This window comes from Cynocephalus volans, chromosome 14 (assembly GCF_027409185.1).
Source record: "Cynocephalus volans isolate mCynVol1 chromosome 14, mCynVol1.pri, whole genome shotgun sequence".
Lineage (NCBI taxonomy): Eukaryota > Metazoa > Chordata > Mammalia > Dermoptera > Cynocephalidae > Cynocephalus > Cynocephalus volans.
This window is the reverse complement of record NC_084473.1, coordinates 30,553,038-30,573,959: the sequence shown is the minus strand read 5'-3', so window position 1 is coordinate 30,573,959 and position 20,922 is coordinate 30,553,038. Positions and strand designations below refer to the sequence as shown.

At 35.6% G+C, this 20,922-nt stretch overlaps 2 protein-coding genes across 2 annotated transcripts in view; one reads left to right on the top strand and one right to left on the bottom strand.

Moving 5' to 3' along the window:
* Nucleotides 1–1,987: 1,987 nt before the first annotated feature.
* SLC30A6 (solute carrier family 30 member 6) overlaps nt 1,988–20,922 on the bottom strand; it is a 44,340-nt gene continuing 25,405 nt past the window's right edge. Inside the window, exons 8-14 of the mRNA XM_063078432.1 lie at nt 20,378–20,472; nt 17,777–17,825; nt 17,325–17,444; nt 13,349–13,451; nt 12,373–12,420; nt 11,145–11,213; nt 1,988–3,034 (exon numbers count right to left, since the gene is read on the bottom strand). Coding sequence (XP_062934502.1) covers nt 2,540–3,034; nt 11,145–11,213; nt 12,373–12,420; nt 13,349–13,451; nt 17,325–17,444; nt 17,777–17,825; nt 20,378–20,472 — 979 coding nt within the window. The 3' untranslated portion in view covers nt 1,988–2,539. The remainder of the gene's footprint in view (nt 3,035–11,144; nt 11,214–12,372; nt 12,421–13,348; nt 13,452–17,324; nt 17,445–17,776; nt 17,826–20,377; nt 20,473–20,922) is intronic.
* LOC134363045 (elongation factor 1-alpha 1-like) lies at nt 5,755–7,151 on the top strand. The gene has a single exon (XM_063078575.1). It carries the CDS (start codon nt 5,761–5,763, stop codon nt 7,147–7,149), a length of 1,389 nt encoding a protein of 462 aa, XP_062934645.1. The 5' UTR covers nt 5,755–5,760; the 3' UTR covers nt 7,150–7,151.

Genomic DNA, 20,922 nt, shown 5'->3' with positions numbered 1-20,922 from the left:
TGGGTTTGGTGTAGGCAACACTTGGCCTGTGTGTTGAGGTAGTCACTAGAAATAAATTCTGGGCACAATATTTGTTTAGCAATTGGGCACATATTCTGTAGATTTGGTCATAAAATTTTAGAGCTGATATTTTACACATCAACTAATTCATTCCGTTCCTTAACTTTACAGATGAGAAAGCTCAGAGAAATTAAATGATTTGCCCATGGTTACAAACTACTTACACACCTGCAGTATCAGAATGGAAATCCAAATCTCTTGCCTCCTAGTCCAGTGTTTTTTCCATTACAATGTAGTGACTTCTTGAAACAGAGTAATTACAGTCCATAGAGCTTACTCTTAATTACAAACCATGGGCCATGTATTTAAATCAAACTTCTCTCTTTGTCTAGCTTCAAGCAATTCTCTGGCAAGATTTACTAATTACGGCAGTTGCCTATCGGCCTATGCTGGCCAAGTTCCTTATTTTCGTATACAGAAGTTAGCCAGAGCTTGGCAAATAAGACTTCTCTGTATAGTAGTACATGGGCCAATCTCACCTGCAACGGTTGGCATTACCAGTCTTCAGCAAGTAGGGCCAATTCCTTTACAATACATGCAACTCTGAGTGCCCTTTCTCAAACAATGTAGGTGGGTATTAAAGCACCTTTGGTGGGACTGCTGCACAGGTGTTGCCTCTGAATAGGTGTTGTGGAAGTAGGCACAGAACCTCACACAGAACCATGTTTAGTACCCGAACACATTAAAATCCTGGGGAGATGGAGAAGACATGCATGTGGAGGCAGCACATACCTCTTAATCATCACTCAGTATACATGGCATTCTTCAGATTTCACGAATGACCCTAATTCACATTTAGATGAGGCCAACAGGAAAAATCACCCTGTAATAGTAGACCAATAATCGGTATAGTAATAGTTGGAGAACATAAGACAAAGGACAAGGAACATGTTGCCTTATTACATTTTACAAAGTTTCATTTTCTCTAGTCATCAAGGTAGTGTGGGGCTGTATTTCTTCAGCAGGTCAAATGCCTGAACAGGACTGCAGATGTCAAAAACAATCAAAAGGTATTTAGGACACAGTCACTTATTGCCATAGATGACTACGGTTCTGCTCGACAAAGATGGCTTTTTGGATGTTATTCCACTGTGAAGAAATAGGATTTGAAAAGGTTATTCCTATTTAAAAGAGGATGAGTTGATTGAAGAAACTTGCAAATTCTACAAAAACAATAATCTTCTGTAGACAGCTGACTGATGGCTGGGAAATTCATAAATATCCAAGAGCACTGGATTCCAGGACAGTTGAATCCACTCTCAAAATCCCTTTTTAATACCACAATTATAGAACTCATGATAAAATGAAACAAACAAACAAAAACTTCATAGGTAATGTTTGAGTGCTACTTGTTATACTTTTTGAAAGTAATACTGGCCACGTTGGAAAGTCCTTAAAATCTGTATTTGAAAAACAACGAAAAAATAATCTACATGATTCTCACACTTCATCACAGTTGAAAATTCACTGTTTTTAACAAAGTAAAACAAAAAATGTTAGAAACTTCTTACTGCAGACCTAATTATACTGTATTCTATAATGTAAGGTCCATTATACTTTGGTAAAATTATATAAAGTATACATAAATACTTTATGCAACACGGAATAGATATCAAGTTCTATATTACCTATGGGATTCCATATATTTTGGTAATATATTTGGTATATTTTGTTAATAAAATGAAAAATTAGAAAGTCAACCAATGAAAATGTGGCAAAAAAGATAAATTCAAACATTATATCAGTATTTGATTAAATGTAACACAGAAAACTTGGATTCTTTCACTGCATATCACCAAAGGTTTGGTATTTATGTAACCAAAATAAAATGCTGAAAACCATGAAATATTTACAAATATACCGAAATTTTTAAATGAGGAAAACTTTAATAAAAACCCTGATAATTAAAAAATTTTAATTGTGCTAGATAGTAGAATATGTTCCAACATTTCTGATAAAAATTTTTGCTTTTACTTTGCAAGACATCATTCAGGAGGCCCTCAAAGAAAAATGTAGCAATTAAGTTTGAAAAAGCTATAAAAGAGACTTTTACTTTTCGAATGGATATTTTTTTCCTTCCCTCGAATGTGTATTGTTCAAGAGGCATGTTTATAAATTTCACCTAAGAAAATATTCTATTCTTAGTAATGTGACAGATCCACTCCATTTGGTGGCTCTCTTTTAAAGGTAAGGTCACATCACACTGCAGTCAACTAAAAAACCAAAGAGAGCAAAACTCAAATTTAGAGAAACATATTTTTTAAAGGAAGGCTATTTAAAGCCTAAAACATTTACAAGAATCTCAGTGCCACAAATACATTTTACAAAAATATAGTTTCATAAGTTTCATGAAATGTGAACAAGCCTAGTATTCCATAACATTTAGAGTAAAAGACTGAACAGTCAATGCAAAATTGGATTACTAAATAAACTAGAAACCAAGGAATCAATATTCCTCATAAAACTAAGTTAGAGTACACTATGGTCTTGGTTGCCCAATTCTATTATTAGTTCCATATCTACTTGGTATGTTTGTAAAACCAGTCCTGAATCCTTGGGTTGCTCCAATTCCTGGAACTCCAAGTCCTTGATTAAGCATGCTGCTATAAGGTCCATGATTAAGACCTAAACCATAAGGCCTTGTTTGTGTGTTTAGAAGAATAAGTGGGCTCACATTTTTTCCAGGGGTGTTAAATGAAAATTCTGGAGGTGGACTACTAGGTTTAGCTGGAGTTGATGTGACAGGGTTCAAATCATCTGTACCCTTTAAAAGAGGCATTGGGATTATGTGATGATCTGAAAAGTTTAGGACGTTGGCTGCAACAGGCCCAGACAGTAAGGCAGGCCTATTCCAATCATCCTTGAAAATTTGAACAGTCAGAGTAGACACCAGAGTGCAGAGCCTGTTGGTCACATGAGCAAGAACCATTTGTTCATTTGCATCTCGTCGAATTCTTACATGCACCGATCCAGCCTAAAAGGGGCAAGATCATAAGAAAGATTGCTTAGAATTATACAAATGAAAGTTCCATTAGATATTAACATTTTATTTGTAATTTGGTCAGCACTTGGTATTTTCTTTAAAACAAGAGAAAACTTAATGTCTTGATATTTCTTAAAGACTACTTGCTGGTGATTACCCACACAATGAGTTAATAAAATAATCTGTGACTCTTTAAAATACAAAAAGAGAACAGAAATCCATGCAAGAAAAAGTCAGGCTTGTTATAATGCGAGGCAGAATGTAAATGAAGTATAGGAGTTATAACACCAAGGTCAAGGGTTCGGATCCCTGCACCAGCCAGCTGCTAATAAATAAATAAATAAACAAATGACGTATATGAACAACACAATGGGGGTCAGAAAAGGAAGTATTGATTCGAATTGAAGAAGACTTCAAAAGATGGCATTTGGCTTAGGGTTGGCACTTAAACGAAATTTCAAATAGTGGAGACAGGCATTACATGCTGAAGGAACAGAAATTAAAATGTATGCATATTTGGTAAGAATAAGCAATAATACTAATGTATAAAGAAGTACAAATATTTCAGGGGGCAGAAGAAGAAGAAAGAGATAAGATAGGAAGCGAGGGAGGGAGGAAGGGAAGGGAGGAAAAGACAAGAAGGAAGGAAGGATGGAATGAAAGAAGGAAAAGACAGGTTAAGGTTAAAAAGAAATGCTTGCAGAGGGTTCCAAAATGTGGAATTTTGATTTAACTGCAGCATTTGAACATAAGTAAAATAATCAGAATTCAGAAAAGCTATAGGTATGGATAACTAGTAAATCAGGTAGGAAGCAACTGCAACAGTCCAGGTTAGAAATGAGGAGAGCTGAGCTAGGGCAAGAATACTGGGATCAGAAAGGGATAGATGGATTCATCATATTCCAGCAGCAGAAGTGAGAAGACTTGATACCCAACTAGAAGGAATGGATGAGGGAGATGGACTCATTAAAAAAAGAGAAAAAAAAGATCTCAAGGTTTCTAGCCCAAGTTACTAGGACAGAGAGCTCCAAACATGACAATGATGGTTAGAAGTATAATTAAATTGAAAAGGTGTTTACCATACATTATGTTTTTAAAGCAAATAAAATAGTAGGTACAGCAATGATCCTATTTTGGTTAACACACACACACACACACACACACACACACACACAGAAAAATATCAAGAATGACAGCACTTTAGATGGCAGAATTATTACGGATTTTTACTCCCTTCTTTAAGACTTAGTTACAAGTTCTTATTTTTCTAATAATTGGGTACTATTTACCTAATAAAAACTTAAATAAAAATGTATAGTAGGGTAAATAAAATTAAGTAGAATGCTCAGCAGACATTCCATGTTGGTTTCTAGATAAACTCAGATTTTTAAAAAAGAAAAAACTAACAAAACATAAACTGCACATAAATTAGCTAAATAGTATATTTAGTTACAGTGTGTGTGAATCTATGAGGTAGAAGGCTAAATACAATATAAGAGTTATTGTCAATCATGAGATAAGGAAAATATCTATATTCCTTGAATTTGTCTTCTAGTTTATTACTTTTTGGTAAGAAAAGCCATGTCTAGAAATCAAGTCATCTTTGATTTCTCTCTTTTCTTTGCCACTACCATCACACAGTTGTCACTATACAAAACTGTAAAAGATACCGTATCCTCTTCAGTCTGATAGGAAATCAAAGTAATTAAAATGAATGAAAACATCCTCAAATGTTTGATGCTAATGAAAAAAATATATATAATAAAATAAGTGAAAACCATTTCAGAATATAAGCTTGAACAGTCTTCTATGATAAAGGTACATGTGTAATCTTAAGATTTTTGTGACATAAATTTTTGGCAGCTCAAAACCTTGGACCTTAATCAGGGACTTCATAGGTGTAGTTTCTAGATGGCCAAGTTCTGAATAGTTGAGACAACTATACTTGTGTTTATATGCCACCCACCTTAATAAATATTTGTCTACTTATTTATTAATATCATCAGTACAATTAAAAGAATGGTTAAAAATGAACTACACCGGTAGTGGAACATAAGTTGGTATAATCATTCTGGAAGGCAATTTGACTATTTGCATCAAAAGCCATAAAAAAATGTGAGTATCTTCTGACTCACAAAAAGCACTTCTAAAAATTAATCTTAAGAAGGAAGAAAGAAAGATAAGACAGAACACAATAAAATGTTGAACTTTCAGGAGAGAACAGACCTATAGTTACTAGAGGTGGGAAAGGGGGAGGTGGGGCAGTTTAGGGAGTAATTGGGTAATGGACACAAAGAGTAATTATGATTTGTAATGATGAACATGCTAATAATACTGATTTGATCATCATGTACTGTACACAAATACTGATAGTCAACTCTGTACCCCATAAATATGTATAATCAAAAATAAATAAATAAATAAATAAATAAATAAATAAATAAAATCAGAATTTCAGCACAGTAGAGGACAAAAAAATAATAAAACAGTAATTTTATTTATCATGCCTTTTCACACATAGTAATTGCCAGCTAATTTCTAAATATAAAGAGGAACAGAGACTTAAATATTCTTCTTCAAATAGCAATCCAGGTAAGATTTCTGATAGTGAATTACTCTTTGTGGTTGTACCATGGATAAAAAAAGTATGCTTTTTTGCAACAGGTTTGCCACCAGAATACAGGTGTTGTGAAAACCACCACTAAGTCAAAGCCAAAATGGGAAAGGAAAAGACTCATATTAACATCGTTGTCATTGGACACGTAGATTCGGGCAAGTCCACTACTACTGGCCATCTGATCTACAAATGTGGTGGGATCAACAAAAGAACTATTGAAAAGTTTGAGAAGGAGGCTGCTGAGATGGGAAAAGGCTCCTTCAAGTATGCCTGGGTCTTGGATAAACTGAAAGCTGAACGTGAGCGTGGTATCACCATTGATATCTCCCTGTGGAAATTTGAGACCAGCAAGTATTACGTGACTATTATTGATGCCCCAGGACACAGAGACTTTATCAAAAACATGATTACAGGCACATCACAGGCTGACTGTGCTGTCCTGATTGTTGCTGGTGGTGTTGGTGAGTTTGAAGCTGGTATCTCCAAGAATGGGCAGACCCGTGAGCATGCTCTTCTGGCTTACACACTGGGTGTGAAACAACTGATTGTCGGTGTTAACAAAATGAATTCTACTGAGCCACCCTACAGCCAGAAGAGATATGAGGAAACTGTTAAGGAAGTCAGCACCTACATTAAGAAAATTGGCTACAACCCTGACACAGTAGCATTTGTGCCAATTTCTAGTTGGAATGGTGACAACATGCTGGAGCCAAGTGCTAATATGTCTTGGTTTACAGGATGGAAAATCACCCGTAAAGATGGCAATGTCAGTGGAACTACACTGCTTGAAGCTCTGGATTGCATCTTGCCACCAACTCATCCAACTGACAAACCCTTGCGTCTGCCCCTCCAGGATGTCTACAAAATTGGTGGTATTGGTACTGTCCCTGTGGGCCGAGTAGAGACTGGTGTTCTCAAACCTGCCATGGTGGTCACCTTTGCTCCAGTCAACGTTACAACTGAAATAAAGTCTGTTGTAATGCACCATGAAGCTTTGAGTGAAGCTCTTCATGGAGACAATGTGGGCTTCAATGTTAAGAATGTGTCTGTCAAAGATGTTCGTAGCGGCAATGTTGCTGGTGACAGCAAAAATGACCCACCAATGGAAGCAGCTGGCTTCACTGCTCAGGTGATTATCCTGAATCATCCAGGCCAAATCAGTGCTGGTTATGCCCCTGTACTGGATTGTCACACAGCTCACATTGCTTGCAAGTTTGCTGAACTGAAGGAAAAGATCAATCGGCGTTTTGGTAAGAAGCTGGAAGATGGCCCTAAATTCTTGAAATCTGGTGATGCTGCCATCATTGATATGGTTCCTGGCAAGCCCATGTGTGTTGAAAGCTTCTCTGACTATCCTCCTCTGGGTCGTTTTGCTGTTCGTGATATGAGACAGACAGTTGCTGTGGGTGTCATCAAAGCAGTGGACAAGAAGGCTGCTGGAGCTGGCAAGGTCACCAAGTCTGCCCAGAAAGCTCAGAAGGCTAAATAATTATTATCTCTAATACCTGCCACCCCAGTCTTAATCAGTGGTGGAAGAACGGTCTCAGAACTGTTTATCACAATTGGCCATTTAAGTTTAATAGTAAAAGACTGGTTAATGATAACGCATCGTAAAACCTTCAGAAGGAAAGGAGAATGTTTTGTGGACCATTTTTTTGTGTGTGTGTGGCAGTTTTAAGTTATTAGTTTTTGAAAAATCAGTACTTTTTTTTTTTTTTTTTGTGACCGGTAAGGGGATCACAACCCTTGGCTCGGGGTCGCCCGCACCGTGCTCAGCCAGTGAGCGCACCAGCCATCCCTATATAGGATCCGAACCCGCAGCCGGACCTCCGAGTGAGCCACGGGGTCGGCCCCCAAAATCAGTACTTTTTAATGGAAACAACTTGACCAAAAATCTGTCACAGAATTTTGAGACCCATTAAAACACAGTTTAATGAGGAAAAAAAAAAAAAAGGGCCGACCCCATGGCGCACTGGGAGAGTGCGGCACTGGGAGCGCAGCAACGCTCCCTCCGCGGATTCGGATCCTATATAAGAATGGCCAGTGCGCTCACTGGCTGAGTACCCGTCACAAAAAAGACAAAAAAAAAAAAAAAAAAAGTATGAGAAAGGAAATGTTGATCACAAAAGAGCAGTTAAAAAAATTAATGTATAAATTGCATGTATATTTTTTCTTAAATGTTTTCTTAATAATCTAGAATTGAGAATTATTTAAGAAGTTAACTGTAGGTAATTTACAATCTGAAACAATATTGTCTGAAAAAACTTATTTAATTGTGGCTCCTAGAATCTTATATGATATTGTATACATAAGAAAAAGATTTTTAAATTACTATGTTGTACGTTTCCTCTGTAATCACATTATAATAAAGTGTACTTGTTATAAAAATGGATCTATTTAATTTTTACAATAAATGGATTTCATTTAGTAAAAAAAAATTTTTTTTTAATGTTAAGGAATAATCATGCAATCCCTGTACTGGTCAAATAAAAAAAAAAAAAGGAATAATCATGGATATTTGCAAAGATTATTCCACAAAAATGTTCATACCAAATCTATTTATATAAGAAAAATGGAAAACAGTCCAAATGCCCATTAGGGGATTGATGAAATAAATTATGGTATATTTGTGTAATATAAAACTCTGCAGCCATTAAAAATTATGTTGGGATTCTTGGAAAATGACAGCAGTGGTGGCAGTTTTTGGAACGCCCAATTATCCTCATAAAAATAGAGAAACTAAGACAGCAGAACTGAAAATCTATGGACAACATCTACAAAAAACTAGGTGCTATGCGTCAATTGTGTCCCCAGTTGGAAACATGATATCCATTGTAACAGTGTTAAGAGGGTGGGAAATCCAATCATGGTATTTGAAAGGTGGGGCCTTTTAGAGGTGATTAGATAGTGAGCACTGTGCCCTTGTGAATGAATTGATCCAATATGGAGTAATGGGCATGGTTCTGATGACTTTAAAAGGAGAGCAAGTGAGGTTAGCTCACTCTTGCTCAGCCCATTCTTGCCATGGGATACCCTCCATTGCCACAGAACTCTGAACAGAGCCCCCACCATGAAAGCCCTCACTAGATGTGTTCCCTGGACCTTGGACTTCCCAGCCTCCTAAGCTAAGAGAAAAATTTCATTTCTTTATAAATTACCCAGTTTCAGGTATTCTGCCAGAAGCAGCAGAAAATAAGCTAATACACTAGGTAACATGGTACCCCTGTGAAACCCCAAATACAAGTTATAAGACTTGAAAGGCATCAGAATCTGTGTAGGAGGAAGCAGAAGGAAGTAACAGGGCATTTGACTGACCTAAAAACCCAAAGCAGCCAACTAGTACTTAATGGAAATCTAGGACAGCCAATTTGAGAAAGACAGCTGAAACTGAGAGTGGTTTTGCATATTTCAATCATGGGTGAGTATACGGGGTCTGTGAACTGAAGGGCTGGAGCAATCTGGACCCTATAAGCTTTCTAAAGTAGCCAAGCAAAGCTCCCTTCTGAACAAAGCCCCAGATTAAGAAGAAATAACTGGAAAGAGGATCCAAAATGAGCAGCATAGATCATTTTGACAAAGGACGGAGGAGGTTCAGATAAAAAAAGGAACAAGGAACACAACTACAAGAAAGAAAACTTTTACTTTACAAAATCATCAGAAAAGGGAGTTCCATACCCACAGATTTATACACGACATCTTCAACAACTCCTAATTTTAAAGTTCAGGAGAACTAATTTCACATGAAAATAAACAATATAAAAAGATTGAGGCCAAATCCCAAAGATATTATTTAAAAAAAGAGATTATAAAAGATCACCACAAAGATATAACTACAAAAGAGATAAAAACTATAACCTACTTTTTCAAAACAAGTCAAAAGACATGAAACAAGAACATAAATCAGAATTAAAAAACCTTAGAAATGAGATAACAAAATACAAGGGAAAAAAACACCAGAAATGAAGATTAAACTAGAAGGAATACAGATAAAATAAATAAATGTACAGGTATACCTTAAGAGAAATAAAAGGCAAAAAGAAGGAAAATTTAAAAAATCAAAAGGAAATTAATAAAGATTTGATAGAAAATAACAAATACAAAAGAAAGGCAAAGATCCAGCATGCATATAACAGGAGCTCCCAAAAAAGAAAATCAAAGCAAGAGAACAAAAATAAATATTAAGAACTAAAATTAAAGTTTCCTAAATGTTTTTAAAAATTATTTTTGAAACAACATTATTGAAAGGGCACACTGTATACCTGAAATAACTGATCCAGAATGATCAACAACAAGACATAGTCTAGTGAAATTACCGGACTTTAAAGAAAAAAATAGTTTGGGCATCCAGGCAAAAAGAACAAGTCACATACAAGTCTTTCTATATAAAGGAAAAAAATCAGACTGTCATTAGGCTTTGTCACAGCAATGCTTCATGCCAGAGGTAAATGGAGTAGCGTATTTAAGAAACTCAAGGGAACAAAATGTGTACTGAAGATTTTATATCTAGCTAAATCAATCTTCAAGTATAATGTCCATAAACTGTTTTCAACATTCAAGAATTTAAGGAATATTGTTCCCAAAGGCCCCTTCTGAAGAATTTACAAGAGAATGAGTTTAGACATCTGAAATGACTAGAGAGGGGAAAAGTAGAGGAAGGTAGAGGTGAAGCAGCCATTTTTCCACTAAGAGAGCATAAGCCTGAAACTTAAGATTGCAAAGTGGGTGACATCCCTGAATTTTCGGACTAGCCCTGGTCTACATACCTCTGGAATTAGTACTAGGGTAGAAAAATAAACCTTATTTTGTTTTTTAAAAGTGATATTGTAGAAGAATATTTAATGACATGGAAAATTATTCATGATATATTAAGTAAAAAGAACAAATTCTAAAGCAGCATAATCTCATTTTCTAAGGAGAATAAATGTATAAATACCAAAATATCAATAGCAATTTTCTCTGGATAGCATTATGGTGATTTAAATTTTTTTCTGAGTACTTTTCTGTATTTTCGTCATCATTCCTGACATAGGAATAAAACCATACCATAATAATGTCCCTCTGGTAATGACATCCAAACTGGATGAGAAAACATGGACTTTTATGCTGAAGCAAGTTTGTTATTGCAATTCTTTTAACATACTCAGCAAAATCTCCAAAACTAGAAATGCAGTTAGACAATTGTACTTTTTAGTTTTGCAACATTTTCATATTTGGGAATTACACTGACTATGGATTTGTCTTGTCTGGACAGTCTAGTATTAAGACAATTAACAGCAGTTCGAAAAAAAAAAAAAAAAAAAAAAAAGAAAGAAAAACCCCCCTCAGTTAACCTCAATTAGGTAACTGAGTCTATCTACATTTTAGACTCTTATTGAACAGAAATGGGAATCAAAAGCTCTATGAAAACTTTAAAGAAATATTTCAGTTTTAAAAGTTAAAAACTATGTTTTAAATTATAAATAAAATGAAATATAGAAAACATACCAATGAACCGAAACCTAGGGTCCAAAAATGTTCATTTCGGACTTCTAAAACTCCATCCAAGGTAGATACCTAATCAAAAACAAAGGTTATCAGGGTTGTCTGTATTTTATTTGACATATCCAACACAATTTAGTCACTGTGGACTTGTTCTAAGCCTAGAAATGACATGGCCAAACCCTGCACAAAGACACTCCTTAGCCAAGAGAAGTCCCTGACGACTCAAGATACCATTCCCGATTGGTCAGTACTAACCCAAGACTTTGTTTTCGCAGTTTCTTGTTTGCCTCGCTCCTTGTAGAATCAGGTCTGGACTGCTCAGTCTATTTTTTTTTTTTTTTTTTTAAAAGATGACCGGTAAGGGGATCTCAACCCTTGGCTTGGTGTTGTCAGCACCACGCTCAGCCAGTGAGCAAACCGGCCATCCCTATATAGGATCCGAACCCGTGGCCTTGGTGTTATCAGCACCGCACTCTACCGAGTGAGCCACGGGCCGGCCCAGGACTGCTCAGTCTTAACCTCCCTCTGACTCCCCCACTTCTTCAACAGTGTATGGTTCTTTTTGTTTTATCAGTATGGCATATATTTATATCCAGTGCTTGTGGTATCAGATTTTTTACTTATTTTTTTATATTCTCAATCAGTTCTTTCTTTGGATTCCCTCATAACAAATCTTTGCAGAACACAAGATGTTATTTGGATTTGGGCAGACAGGAGACAAACCCAGAAACAGGCTTCACTACCTGAGACAAGTAGCCAGGTGTTTTGGTAAAAGTGGCTAATATTATGTTAGGTGTGAAATAATCAACACACAAAATAGGCCTTTGACTTTTATTAAAATTCTAGCTTTAAATATAGAGTCATTGGCCAACCCCGTGGTGCACTCGGGAGAGTGTGGCGCTGGGAGCACAGTAAATATAGAGTCATAATAATCATAGCATTTATACAACTGATAGGGTGGTCTTTAGACCATTACCTTCCACATTTATTTCAAGTCAATTTAACTTCCAAACTGAACAATTCCTAAAATGTTACTATTTTTGCCACTATGTTATGATTCCTATGGTGTTATTATAAAGAACACAAACTCGCCTTCAGTTTTAAAAGTTAAAAACTATGTTTTAAAATTTAAAATAAAATTCTAAGTAGGGTTGAATAAAGGATTATATGTTTGTACCCTTTCAATTTCCTAATATAAACTGAAGTGATTTTATTTATTATTCCTTCTTACCTCTCTGATAAGTTTGTCCAATTGACCAATAACATGGGGTGGTGTTGTCTGGGGAAAAAATAAAATAAAATATGAATAACCTAGGGAGAAAAAAATTTTTACAACAATGGTCCTGAAAACCCCCAAAATGGTTTCTAAACCAGCTTTTGCTTTGACATGTGCACTATCATGATTTAGGGAAGAGAAGTTTCAAATGACCCCACTAGTGTAGCCATATCACAAATTGGCTCAAACTCATTTTTTTAATCTCACAAAGAAGCTGCTACCTCTAAAACCAAATAAGACTTAAAGAACCAAGCAACCAAAAAAAAAATCTCCAAAAAATAGTTAGAAAAGTAATATTTTGTACAGGGCATAGCCCTATACAACTATTATCTTATTGTTATTACTGCTTCTGGATATGGAGCTACTGCCCCTAAGTTTTAGGAAATGCGTGAAGACAAGACAGAAGGAACAGCAGTGTTTATATATACATCCATCCCTGGGAAACTACCTTTCTGTTTGGGGGCTTATCTACAGGTGTGCCTATTGTTTCAGTAAACAGCAATTTGCCATTTAAAATTTTTTAAGTTTGAAATTTAACAGTTTCACTGATCCAGTGACAGGAAATGTGAAACAAATCATAACCGGGTTATACAAAAGCCAAAGCACATTTACTGAGGGATAATAAATATTTCTGAAATTTTTAAAGTAACATTTTTTTCCCCTTGAAACATTATTAAAGGTAAATAATTTTAAGTTCATGATTTTGTGTTACACTACAAATATAGGAGGATCTGTGCCTATTTCATGGTCCATTGGAATTTCATCTGGTTCTTATTATATAAATTTCAGAGATTACTGTCTGACTTCATTTCTAACAGGGCCCTCCAGTAGCTAAAAATTTCACAATGTGGTAGAAGCACACATACAATTTTTTAATCTGGTAGAAGCACATGGCTAATATTAAGCATGCACACTGAAAGAAGAATCTTACCTGGAGTAGTACTTTCCCACTGTACACACTCATGGGATACATAGTGCCAAATGTCATCAGGGCAATGGCTATTGCAGAGGCAGTGTCTACAGCAAAATAATTACTAAAAAGAAAAAATAATTCTAAATCCTAAATGCATATCTCACTGGTCATCTTACAACTCAATCTACTGAACATGAATTATGCATGAACTAATTAACATGAACTAAAGCAATGAGACTGTCTTATCACAATTGGCCATTACTGGGAAGGGAACATCTCGAAGGATAAAAAATAGTTTTCAGGATCCCTTCCTGTCAAGTGGAAAAATAACTAATAATTATGTTAATTAGTATGAAGAGGGATGATGAAGAAAAAAAAATGTGTTTCTCCCCTATGTATTTTTAAGTCAATCTACTTGTCAACTAGAAAGATTTCAAATATATTTATTCATTTGCTTGAAACAGACAAATAAAAAACCAACTAGTAATTTCTGATACAGAGAGACCAATGTAATTCATCAGCAATTCTACCAATTTTCCTGTTTTTTTTTAAAAAGATGACTGGTAAGGGAATCTTAACCCTTGACTTGGTGTTGTCAGCACCATGCTCTCCCAAGTGAGCTAATCAGCCATCCCTATATAGGGATCTGAACCCGTGGCCTTGGTGTTACCAGCACCACACTCTCCCAAGTGAGCCATGGGCTGGCCCAACCAATTTTCCTGTTAAGACTAATTCTTCACAATAAAATTTTTTGAAATTCCCCAGGAATTTCACAAGGCAAGATTCTCCAGGAATTTATTAGAAACACTGTGGCTGAAGTACAGCATCTCATCGATAGTTCAGACAGTGCTGAAGTTCTAATAGCAAGGGACCAAAATGCCAATGGTTATAAGCTCATCCTGCACTCTTTTTCACTTTTTCCCACATGCTGGGAATGGAAACGTGAGTAAGACATAGTCCCTTTCCCAGAAATAGCAGGAGCTACAGATGTGAAAAACAACAAAGCACTTAGGATACTAAAGTAGAAGTGTCTGCAGGGTACCATGGATACACAAAGGAGTGAGTGACAAGACTACTGAACTGGATAATACAGAAAGGCTGAATATAAAAATAGGAAGTGACATTTGAGCTGAGCCTTCAAAGATGAGCAAGATAATGGGAGGAAGATATTCCAGACAGTGAAAGCAGCACATGGAAGGGCATGGAAACTCTAATGCAGCAACAAAACCACAAACAGGTGCAGATAGGTGAATGGATAGTAAGGTCGGCAGGGGCTTGACTACACAAGACTCCATGCTAACAACTTTTAATTCTTAAAAATATGCAAAGAGGAGGGGGTTTTTTTGTTTTTGTTTTTGCGGCTGGCCAGTATGAAGGGAAGGGTTTTGAAACAGGAAAATATTATGTCTGGACTGATAATTCTGAATGATCACATTCATGGCAAAATAGAAGCTAACTAGTGATGGGTGAGAATGAAAATTAGAAGACCAGAAGGCTATTCTAATTAGGCCAAGGAAATGATAATAAAAGCATTAATTGGGACAAAAGCAATGAGAATCGGAAAGAGGAGACAAATAAATAAATACAAAGGAAAGATTAAACAAAACTTAGTGACCAATTAGAACTGGACTGGGAAAGGCTAAGAGGGGAGGAGGGAGAAGTAGTAGGTGTTTAAGAATGCGTTGGAGGGACTGGCCAGTTAGCTCACTTGGGGGAACATGGTACTGGTAACACCAAGGTCACAAGTTCAGATCCCCATACTGGCCAACTGCCCCCCCCCCCAAAAAAATTAGAGAATGCATTGGCATTCCTCAAAGAATTAAATATACAATTAGCATATGATCCAGCAATTCCACTTCTGGGTGTATAGCCCCAAGAACTAAAAGTGAAGGCTCAAACAGATATTTGTATACCCATGTTCATGGCAGCATTACTCATAATAGCCAAAGGATGGAAACAATCCAAATGTCTATCAATAAATCAATGGGTAAACAAAACATGGTTATGTACATAAAATGGAATGTTTTTTAAAATTTATTTTTAATTTTATTTTTTATTGTAACATAGTTGTACATATCTGTTTGGTACTCAAATATCAATACCTGTGTGCAATATGTGATGCTCAAATCAGGATAATTAGAATATTCAACATTATACAATGTAATTGTTTTTTGTGTCCCTTTAGCAATTCCACCCTTAGCCACCCCTGGTCCCACCTCTGGTAACCTCAGTTCTGTTTGCTCCTTTTCAAAGTTCAACATATTATTGTGATTACTGTAGCTTTCTTTTTTTTCTTTTAAAAATTTATTTATTATTTTTTAGCTCCCACTTATGAGTGAAGACATGCAGTATTTCTCTTTCTGTGCCTGGCTTATTTCACTTAACATGATTTTCTCTACATTCATCCATGTTGCTGTGAATGGCAGTATTTCATTCTTTTTTATGGCAGAGTATTCCATTGTGTACATGTACCACATTTTCCTTATCCAGTTGTGTAATGATTGACATTTAGGTTGGTTCCAATTGTTGGTTATTGTAATTAGAGCTACGATGAACACAGTGGTGCAGGGATCCCTTTGACATGATGATTTCCATTCTTTGGGGTATATACCCAGCAGTAGGATAGCTGGGTCATATGGCAGTTCTATTTGTAGTTGTTTGAGGAACCTCCATACCATTTTCCATAATGGCTGCACCACAATGGAATGTTATTTAGCCTTAAAAAGGGAAGGAAATTCTGGCTTCCAGTTAGCTCAGTTGATTAGGGTGCAGCTTTGTAACACCATGGTCACAGGTTCAGAACCCTGTACAGGCCAGCACAAAAAAAAAAAAAAAAAAAAGGAAATTCTGACACATGCTACATGGATGTACCTTGAAAACATTATGCTAAGTAAAATAAGGCAGACACAAAAGAACAAATATTATATGATTTCATTTATGTGAGGTACCTGGAGTAGTCAAATTCATAAACACAGAAAGTAGAATGGTGGTTGCTAGGGGCTGTGTGGAAGGGATATGGGGAGTTACTGTTTAATGGGTATAAGAGTTTCAATTAGGGATGATGAAAAAGTTCTGGAGATGGATAGTGGTACACAACAAAGGGAATGTACTTAATGTCAGTGAACTGTATAACACAATTTAAAAAAAGAATGCACTGGAATAGATAATAGTAGCATTCACTGAGATGGGAAATATAAGAGAAAACAGTTTTGGAGATAGGTGAAAATAGGTTCAGTTGAGGTAGACATGAATAGAAGTCAGGAAGAAATGCCTTTTGGAATTCAGTAGAGATCTGGGCTTGAAATAAAGATTTGGGAATCACACAGAGGTGGCAAGTTAAAAAAAATGTATGCAAACCAGGAAGAAGAATAATCAAAGACAGATTCTAGTAAACACTAATATTTAAAGGGTAGGTAGCCAAAGAATCATGTCAGAAAATGTCAAGCTTAGGGCTGAGTCCGTGGCGCACTCGGGAGAGTGCGGCGCTGGGAGCGTGGTGACGCTCCCGCCGCGGGTTCGGATCCTATATGGGAATGGCCGGTGTACTCACTGGCTGAGTACCAGTCACGAAAAAAGACAAAAAAAAAAAAAAAAAAGAAAGAAAGAAAGAAAATGTCAAGCTTAAAGCAGCTGTAATGTCTATTTCCCAAAAGCCTTTAAAAAATTGCTTCACATCTACTTCCTCTTCCTCTCTCAGCAATAGCAGCTGTGGCTTAGATCTCTCTCACTGTCCTCTTCTGTTTTATTCATCAGGTCAGCAGTAGGGAATTTAAATTGTTTTTCCAGTCTGCATTATACATTGTGGTAAGAAATACTTATTGAACCCAATCCCGTTAATTTTCAGATGAAGACACTTGAGGACAAGACTTGATCAAAGTTACACAGTTCATAAGCAAAAATGCTAGAAGCTTGACACCTATCCATCCTGCTGATGCCCTTAAACGTCAGGTCCTAGGAACTGAAACACACTTGACAGCAATAAAAAAATACTTACTTAATTTCAATTAACATATATGTAATACACAGAGCAAATGCTCCAGCAAGATCAATCAAAACAAATGGATTCATTCGGGGAAGGAAGATACTGCTAAGTCCTGGAATAATTCCACACAAGCTATGGAAAAAAAGAGAGAGTATTCATCAGCAGAAAAAGAGTATCACCATAATACTGATGAAAACCTTGTAAAAGTTAACTTGTATTTTTGTATCATACTATGTACTTCTTATAGAAAGCAAAGAGGAGTTAGAAACAAAGCTCTCTCACTTGTAAAGGTCTCTTTTGTATCATCAATTAAAAACTAAGAAAAAGTAAAAAGAGAATAAGAATCTGATCTGTGCAATTCATGTAGAGGCCCCAGCAATAAATAATGTAAGTTCCCATGATAGATGCATTGTTTGTGTATTCTTATTAAGTTATGTATATCATGAAACTCTGTAATATCTTACCTTCGACTAAGATCTGCAACGTGCTCTTGAAGCCAACTCGTACTAGCAGCTTTAAGAAGAAAATACTTAAATTATGCATATAGATTAAAGCACTACCAGAAATACTTGAGTTCTTTAATTTTACAAATAAGTTTGGTGGTGACTGTATAACATTACAACAAGACATGCTACTACTCAAATCTAGAACTTTTTCCTCTTTTATGCATTTAAGATAAAAAGGGCACTTCAAAAAGTTCATGGAAGGATTTGTATTATATTTAAATTTCATTTTTCTACAAACTTTTGGAAGTACTCTCATACTAAAACAAAAGCAGCTTCTTTTTTTTGGTCTTTTTCGTGACCGGCACTCAGTGAGTTCACCGGCCATTCCTATATAGGATCCGAACCCGCGGCAGGAGCGTTGCTGAGCTCCCAGCGCCACACTCTCCCGAGTGCACCACGGGCTCGGCCCAGTTTCAACTATAATATACAGTAGACCTGAAGGAATTAGTGAACTTACATATGTCATTGTTATTATTAATTTGAAGTTTTAAAGGCTCTTTATACTATAAAGCAGGGCTTCCTAACCAATGTGTTGAGAATGGGTTGTATGTATATCAATTATTAATTCCCTCAGCAATCAGAAAAGTCAGGTGGGATCTGGGTACAAAGACACCTTCCAGTTACTGTCCCTGAACAAGTAGCCTCCAGTTTCAAGTATCCTCTTCCATTTATCCCAGAGTATTACAGAAATATTTATTTTTTATGTGTACCATGACGTAAAAAAGATTGGCAAGCCCTGTACAGATGAAGAATAGAGCAGTTAAGAGCTCTGATGCAAGAATACCTGACTTTAATTTCCTGCTTTGACCATCACTAGATGTGTGACCTTGAGAAAGTGATTTAATTTCTCAGTGCCTCAGTGTAAAACAGAGATAGGAAAATTAATTACTTCATATGATCATGGGGAGAATTACATGAGTTATTCTATGTAAAGAATTTAGCATAGTACCTGGCATATAGAAAGTATTCAATATTATTTTCCACTCAACTTTCAAGAAACAGCACAAATCTTGATGTTTTGGGGAACCTTCATTTCCAGCTAATTAAAATATAAACTAGATAACCTTTCTGGAAATAAACCTCGCAATATATATCAAAGCCTTTAAAAAATGTTGTGTTTTCAATCCAGTTCATAATTCCTTTCTGGGAATTTATCCTAAAGAAAGAATCAGAAATGAAGAAATGAAATTTGATGTAAAGAGGCTGGTTATAATAATATTTATAAAAGGAAAGTTGGAAACACGAAAGAATAAAGTTTAAAAATATTCATAAAACAGAATATTATGCAAGCACTCAAAAATCATTTGTATTCAACAAGTATTTAATGAGACGCAATGCTCAAGAAACAATGTAACAAAAAAGCCAGACATGGGCTGGCTGGTTGCTCAGTTGGTTAGAGTGCAGTATAGTAACGTCAAGATCAAGGGTTCAGATCCCCGTATCAAACAAGCCGCCAAAGAAACAAAAACAAAAACAAAAAGTCAGACATAAAACTGTAAATACATACAATTCTAAGTACATAAATATCTACAATTCTAAGCACATAAACTAATACGCATATAGAAAAAAGTGAAAGGAATAAAAATGTTACCAGATATTATCTCTAGGTAGTTACTGACTTCTTGTGTCTTTCTCTAAATCTTTGTACCTTTTTAAAATGTCTACAGTGATATATTATTTTTATAATTTATAATAAGGTTTTTCAAAAAATTCTGTGTCATTATTCAATTTTCTAGTTCATGCAGTAATTCTTAAATTCTGACTCATACAAATATAACTCATCTTCATAACAGTCATAGAGTTGCTTTAACTTGAATGGGACTTTTAGAAACCTTTCTTCGCTTGACTGTCCTAGTGTTCAAGTCATTCAGACCAAAAATGACCCTCACCTATCTGTGCTTCTCTGTGCTTCAAAGTGTAGGTCTGGGCACACATCCCACTTTTCTTTTCATCTCATTTCTCCATCAATTAGTGACTAACTCTTTATGGTTTAATAGGATTCCAAAACATTGAAATTATTGAAAAATGCCAATAATTTAGGCTGCTGAAGTGAAAAGCCAGACTGAACTTGTATAGACTTCAAAATAAAAGATATTTCAAAAGAAATATCTACTACTTTCAAATATATGCCCATCCACCACTGCCAAAGAAAAGTTCCTGGGAACCTATTCAGTTAACAGAATACAATTCTTTTCAAATAGCACATCAACTATTCTAAGTATACTAATGCTTCCAAAATTCTTATAATAGACTTTTCCTAGGTAAATTACCTAATCTAAAATCTCATTCACATTATTTGGTAAATGTAATTTTTTCATTAGATATAATTTAATATATTGGTCAGTGCTGTCTGTTTTTAAATAGTATGTTATTTTAAACCTTGAACAATGAGATTTTATTTTATAATTCTCCATTTAAAGAAGGCCTGAGAACCTTTGGGCTAGTTCTCTTTTCTCTCAGAATATAGTCTCCTGCTGATTGATGAGTTAATGAAAAAAAAGACTTGTTTCATGATATAGTAATCAGATTTTTAAATTAATAGTAGATAAAAAAACATACCTTCAGAGACATAAGCAAAAGGTTTATTCCGAATAGAAAGCATCGTGAACAGGTTGAAAGAAAGAGCCACGAAAGTACCGACTAGTAATCTTCCCCTGAAAAGAACAATGATAACATTCACCTTTATTTTTTTCTTGGTAACATCAATATGTAATTTCAGTATGTAGAGAGACTATGAGATGGGAAGGTAGAGTGCGTCAATGGTTTGGTATTCCCACAGTCAGAACCTGAATTTGGTTTCTAGCACCAATAAACCATGTCCTATGTCTTCTTGCTCCATCTTACAAAGGACAAAAAAGGACTCTTAGCATTAACAATATCTTTTTACAGGCAATTGCTGTTATAAATTTGTATAAATGCTAATGATAACTTGATTTACAATGTACTGGACAAGTCAGACTTTCCTGAATTAAATTAATCAGAAGAGGTAGGGTCCATATATAGTTGGCAATGATGCGGTTGATAAATACAATCTGTTTTCTAAAGGTACTATGGAAAGATTACGGAGGTCAAATTTGAAATTATAGACGACAAGAAGGAGCTAG

What these genes read in the sequence shown, in the direction of transcription:
- LOC134363045 (XM_063078575.1), top strand. Translation starts at nt 5,761, where the DNA reads ATGGGAAAGGAAAAGACTCATATTAACATCGTTGTCATTGGACACGTA.